Source organism: Pipistrellus kuhlii, unplaced genomic scaffold, assembly GCF_014108245.1.
Source record: "Pipistrellus kuhlii isolate mPipKuh1 unplaced genomic scaffold, mPipKuh1.p scaffold_m20_p_32, whole genome shotgun sequence".
NCBI lineage: Eukaryota > Metazoa > Chordata > Mammalia > Chiroptera > Vespertilionidae > Pipistrellus > Pipistrellus kuhlii.
In genome coordinates, this window is record NW_023425532.1 from 536,662 (window position 1) to 560,733 (window position 24,072).

Sequence of the window (24,072 nt, forward strand, 5' to 3'; positions counted from 1 at the left end):
TAAAGACTTTAAACTGAAAATTGAGGGAAGGGGAAAATATCCAGCCAAAAGTTGTAAAAATGAGCTATTTCATTGGATACTATATCTGATAGAATAAGAACAATAGAAGCATTTAGTAATTAATAGTAGAATAACTCAGGGAAAAGACAGGAATAATGGATGTGGCTCCAGTTATACAAAGTTGGAGCAGTTAAAATTTTGAACTTAAGTGTTTATCAGAAAGGGATATTTATAACTGCCTAGATTTTATAAAGACTTAGTATAGAATAATAAATGATGTTGAGAATGATGTAATCACAATGTTTAGACAAGACTTTTCTCATTGGGGACTTAGTTTCAACAATTTAAATGTAATTTCTGACCCTCCTTGCCATTGTTTCCCTTCCCACAAGATCTTATTGTTCTCTGTCTTGATTCCTTGGTGTCATCCTAACTAATAAAGAGGGAATATGCAAATTGACCATCACACCATCACAAAACTATGGTGGCACCCACAGCAGAGGCAAGTTTTCCATAACATAAGATGGCTGCACCCACAGTGGAGGCAGAGTTCCTGTAACAAGCCTTAATGAGCAATCAGCAGGGACCTGAGGCTACATGGTGCTGGGCTGGGGCAGGGAACCTCGGGTTGCACACCCCACCCAGTGAGGCTTCACGGGGGACCTGAGGCTGCGCCCCCCTACCCCACCCAATGGGACTTGACAAGGGTGGGGCTGACCAGGTCTGGATCTTGCCCAATGGGGGTGGGGCTGACAGTGTCTGGGTCTTGCCCAATTTTTAGACACTGTGGATGGGTGGGGACTTGACTCTGGGTCCTGTGGCATACCCCAGATTCTGACAGGAGGAAGATTTTCATATACATTTTACTAATTTTCTTTTATCTCTAACACTTCTATTATAGAAAAAGGATAAATAGCAATATTAAAATATTTCATCTAATTAATCCCCTTTTAATGTACATGAATTTTGTGCACTGGGCCACCATCACTTTTATAAACATCTCAAGAATGGTACAATATCTTGAAACTCCCATAAGTTCTCAAGAGGATTCAGGTAAACACAGATTGCTCATGAACTGACTTTTCAATTGACATACAGAGGTTCTGTCCATTAGTACATACTACCCTGTTGGTTAGAGAATTGAACATAAAGTGTAATAGATGTATGTATATGTGGGAAAAGAGGAGGAGCAAAGGATTGTTTAGGTTGGGGTCCCAAACTCAAATGCCTGCTGGAGTCAGGTGCCCCATCTGAAAGGCACAGCTGCTATTCCATTCCAACAAATTGTTGCCACTTGAGAACATAGCTCCAAGGTTACCAAACATTCTGAATATTCTAAAGAATCAGGAAACTTAAATTTTAATGTGAAATGTTCTATCTTTTAAATAGTATCAACTAATTTAAAACTTTGAAAAATATTAGGTGGGCCAAACAAAATAATTCCACAACCACTTAATAGTGATTCTAATTTTAGTGATAGATGGAATTCATGACACAGCCTTGATTATGTTACTTAAACTAAGTCTGGTCCTTCATCCATTCAGCATAGGTTTGGTTCCAGCTTGGTTGGTGTGAGTACTTTTCCCAAATAGCAGTCTTGCGTGTTGGTTTGTATCTATAAATATAACTGAAAACTTGCACAGTGATAAAAGTGGTAAGTAGATTCTATGTTTGGTTCGAATCAGTCTATTCAACAAGTAACTGAGAAATCAGTGGTCAGACTCTAAATTATGTAAAGAAAGTAATTAGAAGGCAGTAACTTTTCTTTTCTCTCATCAGACCATGAATCCTTTGAAAGCTATGATAAAGTCTTTGGATTTGGTTCTAAAAATATTGGGAAGCTATTGGAAGTTTGTGAGCAGGGAAAAGGATATGATCTAACATAATATTCTAAAAGGAACACTCTAAAAGAGTTGATAGGAAGGCCCTGTCTGGAGCTACAACCTGTAGACATCAAGAAAGTCTGCCTTTACTTAATGCAATATATTTCCCTACCACTTTTTTCCTTAGGCATGTTGTTCTCATAATCATGTGTTAATATCATATCTCTTCTCCACATCTCCTACCACCAATGGAGATGTACTCCATGGATCTTTTGCACTATCCTAAGAAACTTATAGCCTATATCATACTGAATGTGTTATCCAAAGGTAACCAATGCATTTCTGATTTAATTAACTTCCTTGAGTTCTTTCCTGGCCTCAGGCCATTTCTCAGATGTATAAAAGATATGGAGCCTTCCAACTATCTGATCTTCTCAACTTAGAGGACAAGTGATATAGTCTTGCAAATTGATCTAATTACTCAACAACTCTGTGCTTCTATCTTTCAGAAAATACTGAAGGAAGGACCTCTGCTGAAGAGCTGTAACTCCTTCAAGAGATGGAAGCTCAGATATTTTCTGGTTCGAGGACAAAGGCTCTGCTTTGCACATCATCCTGCGGTAAGAGAATACATACGTGTGTGTGTGTGTGTGTGTGTGTGTGTGTGTGTGTGTGTGTGTTAGTATGTATAAAATCTTGTCCATTGGGTTAGTGCATGGGTGCCAGAAAATGTGTTATCAGGACACTTGGCAAACATTGAGGCAGAAGTTAGTCTTCCTTTAACTTGGACTTTTGGGGCAAATGGGGGGGGCACTTTTCTCTCCCCTCCCCTTCCCATTTCCCTCCCCCTTTATAAGTTCCTCAGTTAGCTCTTCTCTACCCTGAACCAACTACATAATTTGTATAGCCCAATATAAAATAAAAATACGGGCCTCTTATTTAAAATGTAAAGAGAAATGCCAATAAAGATACAAAAATATAAAGCAATGACTTGTCGGGGTATCTTTTATTTGTCAGATGTCATTGTAAGTAAATAAAAAATAGAAATTTAAATGAGCAATTTTGCCATCTGTTTGTATATTGTACAAAGCCAGTTTTAAAAGCAAACAGGAAAGTATTTAACTCATGAAGAACAATCAAAATTATATAGTTTGCATATGGTGGTTCATACACACACATGTATTTTGTTCTTACCAGTACACAAAACTACACAAAAGCAACTCAACTGTTTTTATTTCACATCTTGACACTTATACATTCCACCAACACTTTCTAAAAAGAAAATGAATTATGGGTTTCCCTATCTTTTCCTTTCCTTCAATATTATAACTTTCAACATAAATGATTGGCTAATTCAGGGAAGTAACATATTCAAGAAAGAATATAAGAGGGTTACTTGGTTGTTCCTGTTTCTTAGAATACCACTGCTATGTTTGAAATGAGTTCTAGTTCCAACCAAATAAGTGGTCTCTGAGGACTGTCAGATCCCCTACTCAGTCATAGCTAGTAACATACTTATTTTATACTTATTTTGAATCTCACTGAATTCTCACACATCTTGAGTCCACTGGAATTCTATGATCATGGGTATCCTGAATTCAAATAAGTGACAGATATGGGGTGAACATGCAAATTGTGCATATCTCCTCTGCTCATGGTCATGACCCATTGTCCCACTGGGTTTCACTTATAAAACTCGTTAAATGATAAACATATTAAGAATTTCAAGACTGCAACAGCAGAGCATTAAACCAAGGGTGAGGCCCTTCTGAACATGAGGTCTTTTATGACTGCACAGGTTGCATACCACTGAAGCCAGGCCCTCTGTATACATACTACTGACTTCCTGCTGTTGGCTAAGTATTACCTACTATAACCAGTGTATAACAAGACACAGCTTTAAAACTAGAAGGGACTAACAACAAAGGCTGCTGGCTGATAAAATTGGTGCTACTCCTATCTGCTCCACTAGGCTCCTAGCTAGACCTCATCAAATTATTTTCTCCAACATAAACCTTTAGTTTTGAATAATTCTGAATTACCCAGGCCTTCCTATAAATCCACATCAAAGTTCTGAGAAGAGTTGTGTTTTGGTTTAATATGCTTTGTTTTTTATTTGTCACACATTTTATCAACAAAAAGCATGATGCTAAATAAATCCCAGCACTCAAGCCAGAGCAATGATCACATCATGACTGCCCAAAAACGCCTATTTGTGTGTGTGTGTGTGTGTGTGTGTGTGTGTGTGTGTTTACTTTTTAGTGTATCTTTGTCTCATTAACCATATGGTTCTTTTTTCCTTTTCCCTCTTATCTTTCCAGTTTGCACACTTTGAAACTGTTGATCTGTCTCATGTTGCTTTGGCAGAAACTAGCTGTAGAAACCTTTGCCACAGTTTTTGCGTAAGTAAGGCTGAGAATGACTAAATGGCCCAGGGTGGGAGCTAGCTGGGAAGAAAGTTTGCCACACCTACTTGTTGCCTTTTTGGAGTTCAGGTCTCCCAAGTCTTCTTTGATCCCAAATGTATATAGAAATCCACTTAAAGTAGCATTGCAAACAAGTGCTAAAGCTCATTCATGTAAACACTTTGACCATTCCACCATAGGAGGAAAAAAGTGATGGCCCTATTCCCTATTACCAATCTGTGATAAAACTGAGATGATTTGGGAATAGGGGAATGACTATTACAAAAATCAATCCTCCTAATGAAGATGATTTGAGTATCACTGGGAGGCTTTCAAGAGACTGCTAATATGTTACAGAAAATATCAGGATAATCAAGCTATATGACATACTCTCCTTTGATGAAGAAGATAAGAGCCTAAATCCAAAGCGAAAACTACCCTATGCTCAGATTGCTAATGAGAATACCTCAAAAAAAAAAAAAAAGCAGAGGATTTTCTGCATTTCAAGAATTTGGCACTGCTGAAATTTCATAAGGCTTTGAGCACTGAAGTGAGTTCAGATCAGAAAGCTCACTGAAAAATAGCAAGTCCATTGATTCAGGTATTCTCCTACCCATCTCCTCCCTGAACTGTCTTTTCCCAGCCTCTGTGTTGGATCATGGAGACTGGGTTTCCTCTTCAGGAAGGTGGAAGGTTATACTTAGACTAAAAAGCTACAGGCCCAATATCCTGCTTCTTTGGCTGGTCTGCATTCTATTTACTTTTGAAAGGAGAGTAGGGTCTAGATATAAGAGAGACCCTCCTCTCATTTCTCTCATTATATCACATTTACCCAGGGTAAAGGTAATGATTTTATTTACCTATCCCCAAAAGCTTAACCTTTGGCTGATGAGCATATAGGCTAATGTTTTTGGTCTCCACTCTACAAAGAAATCCCAAGGGCTAGGTTGCCTCTTAGCCTAATTGAAATACAGAGACAATGTCCATCAGCCCCATACAAAAATGGGTTTTGACCAAAAGAGTGGTTATTATCACAATTCCCACTAGTTCTTATTCCCATTTATCACAGAAGGAAAAATAAAGTGCTAGTTCTAAGATGTTTGGTAGTAATGGCAAGTACGGCCATTGAAGCAATGACTGATGCTATTGTTATCCATGTTCCCTTATTCCCTCTGGGAAAAGACCAATTCGTGGCCATACTCTACCTCTGTTAGACCCTCAGCATGGATTTTTCATTCTTGCCTTGATTCTTGCAATAAGCAGGATTAAGGGATACAATGGTAAAGTTCTCTTCAGGTTGTCCCTGACTATAAGAAAAAAAATAAACTAGATTTTTAGATTTCTCACTCCATTCTTGCTCTCTTCCCAAACAGAGAGGCACACCTTTCTGAACCATATACCCTTAAACCATCTTTTTAATTTTGTTATTGATTTCAGAGAGGAAGGAAGAGGGAGAGAGATGGAAACATTAATGTTGAGAGAAATTCATTGATTGGCTGCCTCCTACATATCCCCTACTGGAGAGCCAGCCCACAACCTGGGCATGTGCCCTTGACTGCAATGAAACCTGGAACCCTTCAGTCCACAGGCCTACACTCTACCCACTGAGTCAAACCAGCTAAGGCCCATTCTACCATTTTTAAGTAGACAAAGCAGTAATGAGTAGGATGTTCAGACAACCTCATTTGGAGTTTGAAAGCATGTGCTCCAGAACCAAAGAATCTGGATTTCAATTCTCACTTGAACCTGTTAGGGGGCCCTGGACAAGTCATTTAATTCCCTTTGCCTTTGTTTTCCTGACTATGAAGTGGGGAGAATCCCTATATCATGGGGTTTTAATGAAGATTGAAATAACTAATATACATACATGGCAATAGAACAATACAAGAACATAGTAAATGTCATTAAAGTGTTATTTGTTACTATTATCATTACTATTATTTTGGGTGGGGATATAGGGAGCTGCAAGTGGTTCTGGGAACACCTGACTTGTATTTAAAAAGTCACTTGGGTCATGCTTGGTAGACCTGTCTAGGTCTTTAAGAATTCAGAGGCTCTGTTTGGGCACAAATTTGTGGAGTGTGAACCAGCTAATAATGTGACTTTTTGTTTAGGTTATCACACCACAACGAAAACTTATCCTGGCTGCGCCCAACCGGAAAGACATGGAAGAATGGATTAATGTCATAAAAACTGTTCAACAGGGAGAAATTCGTAAGGTAAGGAAATAGTCAAGAATCCACACAACACTGAAGTATAAACTCATAATTGACTGAGTTAAACCATCTTTCAAACAGGGAAATAACAAGATGGAAGCAGAGACCATGTGGTCAGGAATTATAGACGAGCATCATTAGGAAACCTATTCAAAACTATTTGAAAAGTATGTGGTCTGAGTCCAAGTGAATCACTCCTCTGTACATATCTATTTGATATGTAGATATCACTATATGTCAGTGGATAAGGCACTTAAGATGTATGTGAGAATCTAATTTAGATGTTCTTATGTTAGAAATCAGTAGCCTTGACTTGGGTCTGCTAAGTAACTACAGTAACAGCTTAAGGAAACAGACTCAAAAAGGAAAAGTAGATCAAAATAAAGTAACTACTCAGTGGAAAAGCTTATCTCATTAACCACTACATAATTCTGCCTTTATGATTATTATATTCCAGAAAAGAAATGTAGAGGGAAGAGTAAGGAGTGGTCCTACTCAAAGCTTAGCAGGGTTCTTTTTGTCTGTAGCAATACCAAACCCCACTGCTCCCTGCCATAAATGGTCACCATTCAAACTCTGGGCTATGCCTTCAGCCCACTATTCTTCAGACCTACCACATTTAGAAGTTACATGAGTTTTAAAGGGGGAGGGATTTTTGTCATTTGTTTACTTAGAACAGTGTCTGGCACATACAGAAGCTCAACAAATATTTGCTGAGTGAATAAATGAGGGTAATCTATTATGAAGCTCTTGGAGATAAATGGAAAAACAAATAGTATACCCTTAAAAAATCATGATGTCTTAAATAACTAGCAAAGGGTAGAATATTGTTATAGGCATTTGGGACAAAGCAGTGCAGTCTATGGCTTGGTAATAATGGGTTTTAGAAGTAAAATCAATGCCATGGAGAAAAGCTATCTGTCCTCACTCCCCTAGATTTCCTAGGCTTTTGACCACTTAGTTTCATAATTATACATTGTGCTAATAATGGCTATGAGACATCGCAAGTTCATTGAACTGGGGCTTACATACCTCTCCGCATTATCATTAAGGCCTCTCCTAGGACATATTGAATATGATCAATTGAGAAATTCTTTGCTTAGAAACTGAAGATGGTCTTTGTGTGACTTAGGACTCAGCATTTCACTCTTTTTGTTATCTTCTTCCATTCCTGATGGAGAAGCACATCCTGTCCCTCCTGCCCACCCACAATGAGGCCACTATGGTACAGCACTAGAGGTAGCCACAAAAAAACTATGACTTCCTTGCTCCCATCCTCCCTTCTGTAGACCAATCCCTTTCCTTCCCTCAGTTTATCTCTATCCAAACTGGAGCACTTCTCATGAATCACATATTTTCAATTTGGTGAAAAAGGCCATATAGGATATTTTGAATTTTAATTATTATTCTGATAATGCAAAAACTTCCAAAGTAATCTATAAGAACCCTTATCTGTAATTTCTGGCTCAATTGAATTAAACACCTTGTTGTTGACTACCCTGCACAAACTACAAAGGAAAAAAAATAACAATCTGCCTGTTTACACTTTTGAAAGAGTTGAGTTTCAGGCTGTAATCACAAACTCTGTAGAACTGCTCTAGGGACCTAAATCTATTAAGGAATACTTTTAGCTGGAACTAAAATGTCTCACCACTAGCATCTCAGCAATTCATCTTGCTTAAGACTTAAGAGTCAAATATACTTTCTCTCATATAAAGCTCAACTCCAATGATCTATTCTATCTTCTGTCACAACCAATGCCTGATGTGAGTTATAAAGAAAGATTAATAATTAACTAAGCGGTTTATTAAAGTCACTACAAAGCAATTGGATAACTTATTGGAAATTAGTCAGTACACATTAAGGAGTGAGTTCCTACTAACTAGGTGCCCAGTTCTGTTCTATAGAGAGTTGGAAAAAAATGTGTCGCTGCTCCAGGCCACAGTAATATTTTTAGGTAGTTGTGGGAGACAAAATATACACAAAGAAATAGTTAAGTGACAGTACTCAAGATAAATAACAAATTTCAGAGATGTTACAAGGCAGTGAATGACTGTCAGATTAATAAAACAGACATTAAAGTAATATGGGAGTTAAAGGCAGAAAGACATAAATATGGGCTGGAGTACTCTGGGAAGAGTTTATAAAAGAAAAATTTGTGACTGAACTTGAAAGATGAATAGGATTTTATTGGTGACAGGGGATTAGTTAGGGACAGGCGGAAGTCCTGAGCAGAGGAATTGACATAAGCAAAATCTGAGTAATAGAAAAACAGAAACTTTTTGAAATAGAGTGAAAGGGGACTCTATTTTACCAGAAGAGTTTGGGAAAGTGAGTTTAAGAAATGTGTATGAAGAGGTAAGTTGAGCTTTATTATGAAAGATTATCAATGTCAGGATAAAGAGTAGGGAAGAACTGCAACATGAACAAAGTTCGGTTTAAGGATGGATTAGAGAGGGGAGATAGTTTATCAAAGGAATACTTTACAAATATAAGCTGGATTAGACAAGGGATAAACTGGAGACCAAAAGATCATACAGGAGACTATAAATTAATGCAAGAAAGACAAAGTTAAGCCTCAGGATGAGGATAGAAAGGGAAGACAAATAGTAGATACCAAGTTGGAGTGAGGAGAACTGAAACATATGAGAGGTAAATGAGAGAAATAAGTCACAGGCAAATGAACGGTTTGAGCCTGGGAGACTTAAAGAATAAAAGAGGGGAATAGAAATAGAGCTGCATGGAAAACTAGATTAAAAGTTTAGCTCTTTCTAACAATTAATTGTCACAAAACCATTAACTATGGGAACAGGAATGAACCTTAGAAATAGACTATAGATTTTAAGACTCTAAAGCATCTTTAGATCAAGTTATGTAGCCTTTACTTGAATTACCCCAAAGACGGGGAACTAAGACTCTTGCAAAATACTCCTTTCAATGTTCCTAAAGTTCTAAATTTTAGAAAAAAATTTTCTTCACCTTTGGCCTAGTACAGTGGTTGGCAAACTCATTAGTCAACAGAGCCAAATATCAACAGTACAATTAGCAACAGTACAATGATTGAAATTTGTTTTTGAGAACCAAATTTTTTAAACGTAAACTATATAGGTAGGTACATTGTTATTAAATTATTTAGGATACTCCTAAGCTGGCCTTTGCTAAAAACTCAAGGGGCCAAAGAGAGCCATATGAGGCTCGTAAGTTTGCCAACCACTGGCCTAGTAGAATAACTTTCTAACATTCAGTGTGAGCTGAAAGAATGGTATCAGCTGCCATTTGAGGTAGAAAGCTCCATGTCATTGGAAGCATTTATTTATTTATGTATTTATTTTTTATAAATTTTCAAATTGTTGAGAGAGAGAGAGAGAGAGAGAGAGAGAGAGAGAGAGAGAGAGAGATGAGAAATATTGATCAGTAGCCTCCTACATGTGCCCCAAAGAGGATGGAACCTGCAACCTAGGTATGCGCCTTGACTGGGAATACAACTTGCCATATTTGGTGTACAGGATGACATTCCAACCAACTGAGCCACCACTGGCAGAGTTAATTGGCAGTATTTAAAGCAAACTAAACAACTTTTTAAAATATTGTATAGAAAATTAATTTTTATATTGACATCACCAAGATGGCAGACTAAGAAATCTCAAAGCTTAGCCTCTTCCCTACAAAAACAACAAATAAACAAATATGTGCCAACTAGAATGCTTCTGAGAATTTCAGAATACTATAAAGAAATTGCGGAAACTCTATGGAGCATAGAGACAGACTCGCCACATAGAAAGTCATAGTAAGCCATTTACCTACGTAGTCCCATCCTTTAGTTTGGCAGAGCTTGAAGCCAATAGTAATTCCCTTGGCCTGTTCTCTTCCCACAAGGGAAAAGGAGAGCAGAATTCCAGCAACTCTTGAGAGTCTAAGTAAAAAACAAAATCTAGAAATATGGTGTCTATAAGAGACTCACTTTAAAATTAAACAGCATAGGCTGAAAGTAAAGGATTAAAGATATATTTCATGTAAATGGTAACCAAATAAGTATAGATGGCTATACTTATATCAGACAAAATAGACAATAACTCTAAAACTGTCATTAGAGACAGAGGAGGACATTATCCTATATAATAAAAGGCTAATATGCAAATTGACCAAATAGTGGAACAGCCCTTCACTATGATGCACACTGATCACCAGGGAGAAGATGCTCAACACAGGAGCTTTCCCTCTGGTGGTCAGTGTGCTCTCACAGGGGGAGCTCTGCTTAGTCAAAAGCTAGGCTCATGGCTGGTGAGCACAATGGCAGTGGTGGAAGCCTCTCCTGCTTCCATAGCAGCGCTAAGGATACCCAACTGATGGCTTAGGCAGGTTCCCCGCATCAGCCAGACATCCCCCAAGAGCTCCTGGACTCCAAGAGGGCTCAGGCTTAAGCCATAAACTGGATACCAAAAGATCATAGAGGAGACTATAAACTAATGGCCAATTGAATTAAACAACCCCCTCCAAGTGCACGAATTTCATGCACCAGGCCTTTAGTTTATATATATAAAGAGCCAGGGTCTATAATGATCAAGGCTCCACTGAACACAGGAAGTCAGTGCTGGGTTGCTGGGGTGACCCAGCACTAACTGCCTAGGGGGCTGCAGACCAGGCCCAGAAAGAGGCCTGCAGAGAAAGAGAGGCATGGTCTGATCCGCAGCCTGTGGCTGCTGTTGATCAGCCATTGCCTCTCTCTTTCTCTCCCAGCTTCATCAGCAGCCATGCCTCTGTTTTTCTCAGGGCCTCCTTCGGACTGCTGATAAGCCCCATCTCTTTGATCAGGCCCAGAGATAGGCCCGGAGAAGCTGAATGGGATAGAAACTGACCAATCAGAACCAAGTCTGAGTGAAGTGCCAGGAGCCAATGGCTGCCTAGGAGATGGAGCTTTTGACGCTGACTAGCATAGAAACCAACCAATCAAAACCTAACCTGGGTGAACTGCAAAGGCAGAACCTAAGGTGAGGGCTGCGGAGGAGTTTTAAGGACAACAGCTGTTTGGTGTAAGGTATAAGAAAGCAGTTCAATTTTTAATGACTGGTTTGGCAATATAATACACATGGCTGCTATCAGTCCAGTTATAGGGATTATATGTTTCTATTTGCCAAGAGCATCTCCTCCTGAAAAAGGCACCCCCCTCCCCATTTAAGCAATCCTATCCTATATAATCTATCTATACTATTGATAATAAAAGGGTAATATGCTAATTAGACCAGGTTGACCAGCCATCTTCTGGACATCTGACTTCCTTACAAATAAAGCCATGGTGGTGGAGGCTGAGGCAGAGGCAGTTAGGGATGATAAGGCTGGCAGAGGAGAGAAGTTGGGGGTGAGATCAGGCCAGCAGGGCGTTAAGGGCAATCGGGCTGCCAGGAGAGGGCAATTGGGAGTGAGATCAGACTTGTAGGGCAGTTGGGGGCAACCAGGCTGGCAGGGCAGGGCACTTGGTGGCGAGAACAGGCCAGCAGGGGAGGGCAGTTGGGCGTATCAGACAGGCAGGGAGGTGAGTGGTTAGAAGCCAGCAGTCCCAAATAGAAGGACGTCCATAGGGATCAGGCCTAAACTGGTGGTCAGACATCTCCCAAGGGGTCCCCAATTGGAGAGGGTGCAGGCTGGGCTGAGGGAACACACACCCCCATGCACAAATTTTGTGCACTGGACCCCTAGTATAATGATAAAAGGATCAATTCAATACAATCATAAGTATATATGCATGTAACATCAGAGTACCTACCTAAATATATAAAACAAATAATGAAAGATCTGAAGGCAGAACTTGACAGCAATACAATAATAGTAGGGGACTTCACTACCCCACTTACAGTAGAGGATACATTTTCTGCAAACAGAAAATCAATATACAGAAACACCTGACTTGAATAACACTATTGACCAAATAGACCTAACTGAAATATACAGAAATTTATACCCAACGATAGCAGAAGATATATTCTTCTGGAGATTCTTCTCAAGGGCACACTCCAGTATAGATAATATGTTAGGTGACAAAATAATCCTTAGCAGATTTTAAAAGCATGGATATCATTCCAAGTATCTCTTCTGACCATAAGGTAATGAAATAGAAATCAATAACAGCAAATAAATAAATAAATAAATAAATAAATAAATAAATCACAAATACATAGAAGCTAAACAATTCAGTCTTGAACAACCATTTGGGTAAAAGAGGAAATCCAAAGGAAATTTTAAAAGTATATTGAGAAAAACAAAAATGAAAACACAGCATATCAAAACCTAGGGATACAGCAAAAGCAGTTATAAAATGGAGGTTTATAACAATAAACAATACCATTAAAATAGAAAGAACTCAAATAAACAACCTAACCTTACACCTCAAGTAACTAGAAACACAACAAACAATCCAAAGTCAGAAGAAGAAAGAAAATAATTAAAATTAGAGCAGAATAAATCAATAGAAAAAAATTAAGTAAAAAAGATGAAGAGGTGATTTAAAAAAAATAAAATTGAGAAACCGTTAGCTAGTCTATGAATAAAAGAGAAGATTCAAATAAATAAAATCAGAAATGAAAGATGAAATATTACAACAGATGCCTCAGAAATAGGAAATATTACAACAGATGCCTCAGAAACAAAAAGGATCATCAGGAACTATTATGAACAAACTACATAATCTAGAAGAAATGGATAAGTTCTTAGAAACATACAAACTACTAAAACAGAATCAGGAAAAAATATAAAGCCTGAACAGACCAATAGCAAATAAAAAAAATTGGATCAATAATAATAATAATAATAATAATAATAATAATAACTCCCAACAAAGAAAAGTCCAGAACCTGGTAGCTTCATGGGTGAATTCTACTCAATTTATTGAAAGAAACAATCCATTCAAAGAATTAGCACAAATCCTTTTTTTAAATATAATTTTTATTGATTTCAAGAGAGGAAGAAAGGGGGAGAGAGAGATAGAAACATTAATGGCACGAGATTATCATTGATCAGCTGCCTCCTACACACCCCCATACTGGAGATTGAGCCCAAAATCCATGACTTCCTGATCTGCAGGTTAAAGCTCAACATGTAGCCAGCTGAGCAAGGATATTATACTACACTTGATCTTAGCCAAAAGGCCGAGAAGCTAAGGAATTCTTTATACTTCACACTCTCTGTGTACTAAATATCAGAAAACATGATAAAAATACAAATGTGGTAGTCTCCTATTATGACTCAAAATGTGTTACATTTCTGAGAATTTCTAACAGAGAATGATCCTATTAAAATATTTTGTGACTGTGCCTTTTGCCATGGCAGATACTTTAAAAAACATCATTTGTGAAGTATTTATGTTTCTATAACATGTAACTTCCTTAGTCCTCTTTCTAGTTAGAGTACAGCAAATCACAAATTAATTCTTTCTGGGTTTTCCCCATGATTTTCCTTGAACTTTATTTTATCAAAATAGCATTTTAGTTTGGCTACAATTAAAGAGAAAAAAATATATATATGTTTTTAGAAAAAAGTATATATAGATTTGTATACTCAAGCTTGCTTGATTTGTTGCATTATGTCAGTATAAGGGACCATCCAGTTCAATAAATCCTACTTAAGAAAAAAAACAAAAAAACAAACAAACAAAAAAAAACAGGCAAAGACACTATAAGAAAATAAAACCACAAGAAAGTAACCCTAAGGGCATGTACCTTGATTGCGGGCACATCCCTAGTAGGGGGGTGTGCAGCTGATTGATGTTTCTCCTTCATCGATGTTTCTAACTCTCTATCCCTCTCTCTTCCTTTCTATAAAAAAAATCAATAAAATATATATATTTTTTTAAAAGAGAGTAACCCTTATGAACAAACGCAAAAATCCTTAATAAAATCCTAGCCAATTGAATTCAAAAGCACATTAAAAGGGTCACACACAATGACCAAGAGGGACTTATTCCAGTGATGCAAAAGTGATTTAATATAGATAAATCAATCTGATACAACACATTAACAAAATGAAAGAAAAACCACAAGATCAACTCAATAGATGCAGAAAAAGCATTTGTCAAAGTTCAACACCTAGCCATCATTTAAACCTCAACAAAATAGGTATAAAAGAATCTTATTTCAATACAACAAAGGCCATATATAAAAAGCCCATAGCTGCCTGGGCAGTGAGGCTCAGTGATTGAGTTTCAACCCAGGAACCAAGAGGTCACCGGTTGGATTCTGGATTGGGGCACAGGTTGCGGGCTCAATCTCCAGTAGGTGGTGTGCAGAGGCAGCTGATCAATTGGTGATGTTTCTCTCTCATCAATGTTTCTGTTTCTATCCTTCCCCTTTCCTCTCTATAAAAAATCAATAAAAACATTTTTAAAAGCCCATAGCTAGCATTATAATCAACTAGTGCCCCGGTACACAGATTCATGCACATTGAAAGGAAATTAGAAGGTGGCCAGCGGAGTGGGACTGGGCGAGACCAGACTGACACGCCTTAGAGCAAACCCCTGCCGTCCCTCCCTGGCCTGCCGTACCTGGGGCGGCACTAGGGCTCAAAGGACATCTGTGAAGTAAGTGGGGTCCCTCCTGCAGATAGGGTCCCTCTGCCTGGCCTGTAGGGATCAGGCCAAAACTAGCTCTCTGACCCTAGGGGCCTCAGATTGGGAGAGGGTGGTTCTTGGGTGACACCCCAGAATCAGGCTCCCCCCTCTCTGGTTCCAGGGTGTGTCACCCGAGAAATGCCACTGCCAAGTCACCACAGCTCAGCAGCTCCTGCATTGAGTATCTGCCCCCTTGTGGTCAGTGTGCATCATAGCTACTGGTCAGACAGTCAGATGGTTGCTTAGCCTTTTATATATGTAGATGAGGGGAAACTGAAAGCTTGCCCTGTAAGATCTGTTACAAGTTAAGGATTCCTACTTTAACCACTTCTTTTCAATCTAGTAACTAGAAATCTTAGCCTGAGAAAATAGCAAGAAAAAGAAATAAAAGCACCCAAATAGAAAGGAAGAAGTTAGATTCTTTCCATTTGCAAATGACATGATCATATACATAGGAAAACCTGACGATTCAATAAAAATAATGGTTAGGACAATCTAATTCATTTAAAAAAATCAACATACAAAAATCAATCAGGTTTCTATACACAAATGTATGTGTGCGTGCGCGCGCGTGTGTGTGTGTGTGTGTGTGTGTGTGTGTGTGTGTGTATTTAGAGGGGAACAGAGGTGAGAGATTTGTTAGGTAATGACTAACATTTATTCTTCCTCTTCACATGCTCTGGGCATTGAAGCCTTAGTAGCAGATTTTCTAGCCTTACCTAATTTGTCTCTGTGATTAATTCTCCATTATCTCTGATTTATTTTAGATACCAACAGCAGAAAACAACCCTTACCTTGTTGGAATGCATTATTGGTATTCTAGCCACAGCCCTCGGACCCAACACTGCAATGTTTGCCGGGAGAGCATTCCTGCCTTATCTAGAAATGTTATCACCTGTGAAGGTGTGTTTCTGATTTCTTTAGAAAATAAAGTAGATAGAGATAGAGGTGAAAGAGCTCATGTGACTTTAGTATCACTGACTCACACTATGTCACTGACTCTAGTGTAAGTTTAACTCTGACACTGAACAGAATGAGTAAAGGAGATGGGAAGAATCTTGCATGAGAGGGAATTCTCATGAATCAAAATGGAGGGCTGGGTCTGGGAGGATCAAACAATATGGTCAAAAGGGTTGGAAAAACATAAATCACCTCATTCTTATTGATTTCCATTCAAATCAGACAATAGAGAATTACAATTCAGTAAGAATAAAAAGGAGTTGAATCATATGAAAAATTAGCCTATGAAAGTACATCAGGACTATTTAGATGCATATAGGTTCTAACTTTCAGAGAAGCTTAGGGAAGGGAATTAAACTCTTCATTACCAGATTTACATCCATCTTTTTCTTCCTCCTTTTCGCAGTATGCAAAGTGAAGTCTCACATATTATGTGCTTTGAGAGCAAGCAAAGATTGTAAGTGGAATACTTTGTCCGTCACTGATGATCTCCTCATACCTGCTGATGAAATAGTAAGTACCAGCCATTCTCTCAGGCACTCTTTTCTACCACCCCTTCAGTCAGAACACATAGGGAAAGGAAGATTTCTTCCTGTCTTCAGACAATCCAAGTAAGCTTCTTTCCCAGGCTCATGATCTAAACATTCTAGAATGATTAAGGCCCCCCACAACTACCTGTCCTTGCTCACTAGCATTGGAGTGGGGAGGACAGGACCAGGAGGAACTTCCTTGCAATTACCTAATGTCCTCCATGGAATAGTATGTTATTCCAGCTCACTCTTTCTCTCCTTATATCCTAAATTCTACTTCTTGTCTCTTTTTGCCCTTTAGGAAACTATGCCTCATCAGTGGGTAGAAGGAAATATATCTGTTAGTTCTCAATGTGCAGTTTGTCATGAGAACTGTGGCAGTAATCAAAGACTTCAAGATTTCCGGTGCCTCTGGTGCAATTCTACGGTAAGACTCACCTCATCTCATTGATACTTAGAAAACTTGACTTGTAGAGAAGGGGTGGATTGAGGGTTGACTGTGCCTACACATAGCTAGACTTTCAGAGATTGTTATATCTAAATAGATTACACAGGTTCCAGAGTATTGAGCTCAGTATCCTGCCTTTCCAGATCTGGCTATGGAGTCTCTAAGAAAAATATTTAAGACTCTCATCTTTTATGGTTCTTAATTGGTGAGGCCCACTAGCAAAAGGGAGAAGTTACTAGGGAAAAGCTTAATTATCTTATGACAGTCAGGGCAATTAAAAATTAAGTTCTGATACTGTTAAAAAAAAAAAAAAAACCTTCATTTCTGAATCAACATTTCCTAGAAACTTGTGATCTTTGTTAATTAGTAAAGGTTAATAATAACACATTCTTATTTCTACTATGTATTGAGAGTTTTATACACATGATCTCATTTAATCCTTACAACAACCCTAAGCAAGGCCTCATTGTCCTCATTGACAGATGAAGAAAATGAGGTTCAGAAAAGAGAAGTGATTTGCCCAAGGTCATGCAGCCAATAAGCAAAATACTCTTGATTGATATATGATTCTGTAAAAACTGTGCTCTTAACTACAACACTAACATATCTCTAAGTTAGAGATTCTAAACTGGGTGTGATTTTGGCCTCCCAAAGACATAAAACAATGTGTTGGAGAGATTTTTGACTGTTACAAACAGGGAAAGAGGGTGTGCTTCAGGCTTCTAATGAGCAGAGGCCCAGAATTCTGCTAAACCTCCAATGCACAGGGAAGCACAGAGTACTGTCTGGCCCAAAGTATCAATAGTGCCGGCATTGAGAAAGCCTGATCTAGACTTTCTAGTCTTTTAGAGGCTACTTTTAAACTGGTTATTCTAGTTTGGCAGTCTGTTCAATGCTTCTTTGCCTCTTTATCTATTTCCCCCCATTTCTTTCCTTTAAAAAATCTTGCCTCTGCAGACTAGAAATAAACATAATAATAATAAAAAATGTTTGAGTCCCAATTTCAATGTCCAACAGTTCTGAGTCCCTGTTTTAATGTCAAACAGTTCCTTATGTGTACATGCCAGCAATGATATCTGGATGGTGGGCACATGGGGGCAACGCAGGTCAGACTCTCTCTGGTTTGGTCCTGGGCAACCTGCAGTGATACACAGCTGCTGTTAGCATGGCAAGGCGTCATCAGCGCGGGAAGGCAAGGGAGGTTGGGGGGGGAGGGGCGCTGTAAGAGATCAACCGAAGGACTTGTACGCATATATATAAGCATAACCAATGGATACAAGACTCTGGGGCCAGGGTGTGTGTGTGGGGTGGGGGGAGGTGAGGGCATGTACTGGGGGGTGGAGGAGGCCCGGGGGAGGTCAATGAGTAAAAAAAAAAAAAAAAAAAAAAAAAAAAAAAAAAAAAAGGAGACATATGTACCACTATTTGTAATACTTCAAACAATAAAAAAAAAAATTAAAAATAGATTTAAAGGGAAGAAAAAAAACAAAAACAAATAAACAAAAACAAAAAACAAAACCCAAACTGATTATTCTAGACAAGAAGAAACCAAACTATAAGCATCTTCTTAGAAGATTCTAGTTTCATTTGCCTAGGTCCAGCAGATGGGTACCATCTTTGTGCTCTCTCTCTGCTTTGATCCAGCTCACAAGCACCATCTGGAAGGGACTTGTACCAGCATTGGGTACCCTGATTTTTGTGGCTGCCCCCAGGAGACACCTGTAGATCACCTGGATATGATGACCAGTGGGGCCTATTGCTCATAGGTTACAGAGAACTGTAACCAATAGAGAAAGAGTTATAAACCACCTATAACCCTTAGGGCACAGCGAGAGGGAACAGTCTGAGAAGTTCAGTCTTTCTGTAAAAAGAAAAAATATATTCTCTTTGAGACAACATGGGGAAGACATGGGGTGGGGTGGGGTTGGGTGGAGGGGGCCAAAAAGGGAGAAAATGGGATATACATCTGTAATACTGTCAACAACTTTAAAAATAAAAATTAAAAAAAATAGATTTGAAAGATGGCAGCACAGATAAATGCCTGTATTTGCCACCTCCCATGACCACATCAAAATTACAACTAAAATATAGAAGAATCTTCAGACCCACTGGAAAGCTGGCTGAATGGAAGTCTTACAACTAGAGAAGTAAAGAAGCACACTGAGACTTATAGGAGGTGCAGAGGAGCAGAATGGACTTGTCCTGCACTCATGTGTGTTGTTTTTAATTGGAGGGATATGTCTCTGTGGAGGCCACCCAAAGGATCAAGGGGTCCCAGTCCCACACCAAACCCTGAGCCCAGGGTCCCAGTGATGTGAAAAGAAGTTCCTATGGGCAGTAAGAACTATGAGCTGTAAAAACCAGTGCGGATTGAGGCTCAGTGACACAGAAGCTGCTGGAGACCCAGCTGCTCCTCTTAAAGGCTGGCACACAAACTGAACTTACAAAGTCGCACTTCCTCTGAGCTCCAGCACCAGAGCAATGGTCTGGGGGACACAGACACATCCAAGGAAGAAATGAATTGTCTGGCAACAAGGCAGTAACACGGAAGTGGCTTCCTCCCACCTGGAGGTACTTGCAGAAATCATTGTTCCTATTCTGGGATCTCCCTGGTCTCAGGGCTGACTGGCAACCATTTCTATTTGCTCCACCCTGGTGATTATCTAAGACAGTGTTTCCCAAACTTCTCTCAGGATGAGAATCATCTGGTGGTGTTGTTAAAATACAGATTCCTGAATCCCAACTAAGAAGTGCTAAACTAGAATTTTTGGAATATATAGGTAAAATTGTACACTTAACTTAGTGCTCTAATACAGAGCACTAAGTTAAGTGTACAATTTTACCTACAGAGCACTAATTTAAGTATACAATTTTACCTATATGTTCCTAGCACTTCCTGTTGAAAAAAGAACACACACACACACGCAAAACAACAACAACAACAACAAAACACCCAATCAGAAGAGCAAAAAGAAAATAGAATTCAAAAGTGTGAAAATACTGTAAGGAGCCTCTGGGACAACTTCAAGCATACCAACATTCACATGGGGGTGCCAGAAGAAGAGAGAGAGCAAGATATTGAAAATCTATTTGAAGAAATAATGACAGAAAACCTTCCCCTGCTTGGTGGAAGAAATAGATTTACAATTACAGGAAACACATAGAGTCTCAAACAAGAGGAACCTAAAGAAGACCACACCAAGACACATCATAATTAAAAAGCTAATGGCTAAAGACAAAGACAGAATCTTAAAAGCAGAAAGAGAAAAGTAGTTAGTTACCTACAAGGGAGTGCCCATACAATTACAATTATCAGCTGATTTCTCAACAGAAACTATGCAGGCCAGAAGAGAGTGGCAAGAAATATTCAAGTTGATGAATAGCAAGGACCTACAACCAAGGTTACTCTGCCCAGCAAAGCTATCATTTAGAATTGAAGGTCAGATAAAAAGCTTCACAGACAAGGAAAAGCTAAAGGAGTTCATCACTACTAAATCAGTATTATGATATAAGAAATGTTGATGGGTATTCTTTAGAAAAAGGAAGAAAAAGAAAAAGATATAAAAATATGAACAACAAAATGGCAACAAATATATACCTATCAACAATTAAATCTAAAAATCAAAATAAAGGAATAATAAATCTAATGAACAGAATAATCTGATGAATAAAATAGAATAATAGGCGTGGAAATGGAACAGAATGAGGATTCTCAGAGGGAAGGGGAGTGGGGGGAGGCAGAAGGGATTAAACAAATATCTTATATGCATTAGCTATTGACACAAAAAATAGGGTAGCAAAGGTCTGGGGTGGGTACCAGGTGGAGGAGGTAATGGGGGGGGGGGGGGAGGGAGAGAAGGACATCTATAATAATCTCAAAAGTAAAGATTTTTTTAAAAGGGAAAAAACAAACATAAATAATAAAAATATAACAAAAAAAGATACATGAGATGAAAAGATACTGAGATAAAAATTTGTGGAATTCAAAACAAAATGTGGTGTGAAGAATTCCAAAATGGCAGTGGGTTAACTGGAAGTTACACTGATGCTCTCCTAGGACCAAACTGGAATTACAAATAAAATATAGTAAATCTACCCTGAATAATCAACTGAAGACTAGCTGGAGAGAACCAAAGATGGAAAGTGGAGACCACATAGAAACTGGTAGAAATGCAGAGGCAAAAGAGAGCAGGTTGGGTTCCCAGGGACAGCAGCTGAAGTTCTAGAAGGATATCTCAGCTGTGGGGGGTTTCCACTGACAAATATGGGGTCTAAACCCCAAGCTGGACTCTCCAGCCCAGAGCACCAGAACTGAGAATGGTGCCCACATAACATGTGGTTGTAAAAAAATCAGTGGGGTTGCTGTTTGCCAGGGAGAGATGGCTGGAAATACAGGCACCCTTTTAAAGGGGAAAAAAAGCATAAAATTTCATGCTCACCGTGGGCTCCAGCATAGGAAGGGCAGAGTGGACTAGAGCTGTGCGAGGAGAATTCATGGTTGAGGACTCTGGGGTTAGAGCACATGTGTCAAACACAAGGCCCGCGGGCCAAATCCGTCCCGCCAGGCCTTGCAATGTGGCCCGCACCGCGCTGTCATCACTGCACTCCGCTGCGTTTCCATCACAATGACAGTTTATGACTGTTCAGTAAACCATTCGGCCCGCGATTTAGGCTGGATTTTAGATTTTGGCCCCTTCTCTGATTGAGTTCGACACCCCTAGTAGAGCTTGAAAGACAGCCACCCCCATTTAATGTGCTGGGTCATTCACCCACACTGCAGAGGAAATCTTTCTCAGGCAGACCTTTACTATCTAGGCACCTTTTTCCCAGGGGTGAAACAATTTCCCTTCCCTGTTGGGAAACCTCCTACCCCACCCTGTTCAGTCTACACTTTGCTGTGGTCTATAGCCTGAGGTTCACTAAGAGGCTGAGAATAACAATCAGACTGCAGGCAGAGGTGGATTTCTGGATGCATTGAGTCTGCCTGATCTCTTTCTGGTCCCAGGAGTAGGAAAAGCAGATGCTGGTGCACATCTTTTTCCTTTCCAAAGGCACCCAGCTCAAGCAGAGGGAGCCACAAGTTGTGCATTGCTGATAGGTCCTAACAGGGCATTCAGAGCCAGCCACAAACAGCATTTGGACATTATCCTACAGTAGAGATTTGGAGTAGTAGCAGATCTACATAATGCATAGACACAAACCAAATCAGGCAGCCAAAATGGGAGAAAAAAATATCCTAAATGAAATAACAAGAGAATTCTCTAGAAGACCTAAACTAAATGGAGATAAGAAATTTCTAATCTATAGAGTTCAAAATAATGATAGCAAAAATGCTCAACAGCATGAGTAAAGATATAGTAACTATGAAAAAAAGACCAGTCAGAAATAAAAAATGACATAGCACTAATAAAGAACACAGTGAAAAAAATACACAGCAGATTAGGGGAAGGTGAGGATTGGTTCATTGAATTATAAGACAGGGTAGAGAAAATCACTCAATCAAAGAGTCAAAAAGAAAAACAATTAAAAATAATAATTGAAGAGGTTAAGGAAGCTATGTGGCAACATGAAACATAACACTATTTGCACAATAGGAATGCCAAAAGGGGAAGAAAGTGAGCAAGGGTATAGAACATGTTTGAAGAAATAATGGCAGAAAAATTCCCTAACCTGGTGAAGGAAAAAGTCACACTAGGTCAGGAAGCACAGAGAGTCCCAAGCAAGAAGAAGCCAAACAAGCCCACACTCAAACACAGTATAATTAAAATGCCAAAATTTAAAGACAAAGAATCTTAAAGGCAGCAAAAGAAAGAAATTTGTTACCTACAGAGGAGTTACCATAAGGCTTTCAGATAGTTTTTCATCATAAACTCTACAGGCCAGAAGAGAATGACATGAATATTCAAGATAATGAAAAAGCAAGGATCTGAAACCGATATTATTATATCCATCAAGGCTATGATTCAAAATACATGGTGAAATAAAGAGCTTATCAGACAAAGAAAAAAGAAGAAGACTAAAGGAATACATCATCACCAAACCAACACTGCAAGAAATGCTAAAGGGACAGCTGTAATGAGAAGAAGAAATAAAGAGAGAAATAGGCATACAGAATTAAAATGAAAATAAATAAGTACTTATAAATAATAACCTTAAATGTAAATGGGTTAAATGATCCAATCAAAAAACATAGGGTAGCTGAATGGGTAAAAAACAAACAAACAAACAAACAAAAAAACATGATGCAATTATATGCTATATACAAGAGACCTACCTGGTCACAGGGCTGACTGTTAACCATTCCTGTTTGCTCCACCCTAGTGATTCCCTAAGACCCCACCTCATCCAATTTACAACCACACCAAGCTGTGTGCAGCAGCTTTTTCATATAAATGGTCTTTCCTTGCTCAGGCTAAAATCTCTCAAAAAGACTGCAGCTGGGTCAAGAAGTCCCAAACCTATCAATAAAAGGCCCAACACCTGGCACCAGCACCAGCACCAGCTTGACTTGCTTCAGAGATGGTCCTCATCTCGGTTCTTTCAAACTGGATACAAAGAGGAGGAATCTGAAGATCTCTCTGTAGTTCCTTTTGGGTGGTCCCAAGCAGTGGCTGACCCTGGATATCCAAGAGCCAGTGTACCCAGTGGTCAGTATCAGACCATACCAGATTGCAACTCTACATATCTATAAGCGATGTACATAGGATGAGAGTAAAAGGAGGGAGAAATTTGTCTATGCAAATGAAAATGAAAAAAATTGGGGTAGCAATACTCATACTTGACAAGATGGACTTCAAAATGAAGGCCATCACAAGAGACAATAAAGGTCACCACATAACACTAATGGGATAGATTCAGCAAGAGCTTGCAACCATGAGAAACATATATGCATCCAATACAGTAGCACCTAAATATATTTTTTAAATAAAAAACACTTCTAGAGGACCTTAAGGGAGAAATTGATAGCAATACAATCATAGTAGGGGACTTTAAACCCTGCTGACTTCATTGAATAGATCTTCCAGACAAAAACTTAACAAGGAGGAGAATAAGATGGCAGCAAAGGCAAGCCCCATGCTGCCTCCCACAACCAC

At 38.9% G+C, this 24,072-nt stretch overlaps 1 protein-coding gene across 1 annotated transcript in view; it reads left to right on the forward strand.

Moving 5' to 3' along the window:
• The window catches only part of DGKK (diacylglycerol kinase kappa), a 140,231-nt gene that overhangs the window by 40,174 nt on the left and 75,985 nt on the right, over positions 1 to 24,072 (forward strand). Inside the window, exons 2-7 of the mRNA XM_036460448.2 lie at positions 2,333 to 2,443; positions 4,145 to 4,225; positions 6,343 to 6,447; positions 15,808 to 15,943; positions 16,407 to 16,513; positions 16,832 to 16,957. Of these exons, the coding sequence (XP_036316341.1) occupies positions 2,333 to 2,443; positions 4,145 to 4,225; positions 6,343 to 6,447; positions 15,808 to 15,943; positions 16,407 to 16,513; positions 16,832 to 16,957 (666 nt within the window). The remainder of the gene's footprint in view (positions 1 to 2,332; positions 2,444 to 4,144; positions 4,226 to 6,342; positions 6,448 to 15,807; positions 15,944 to 16,406; positions 16,514 to 16,831; positions 16,958 to 24,072) is intronic.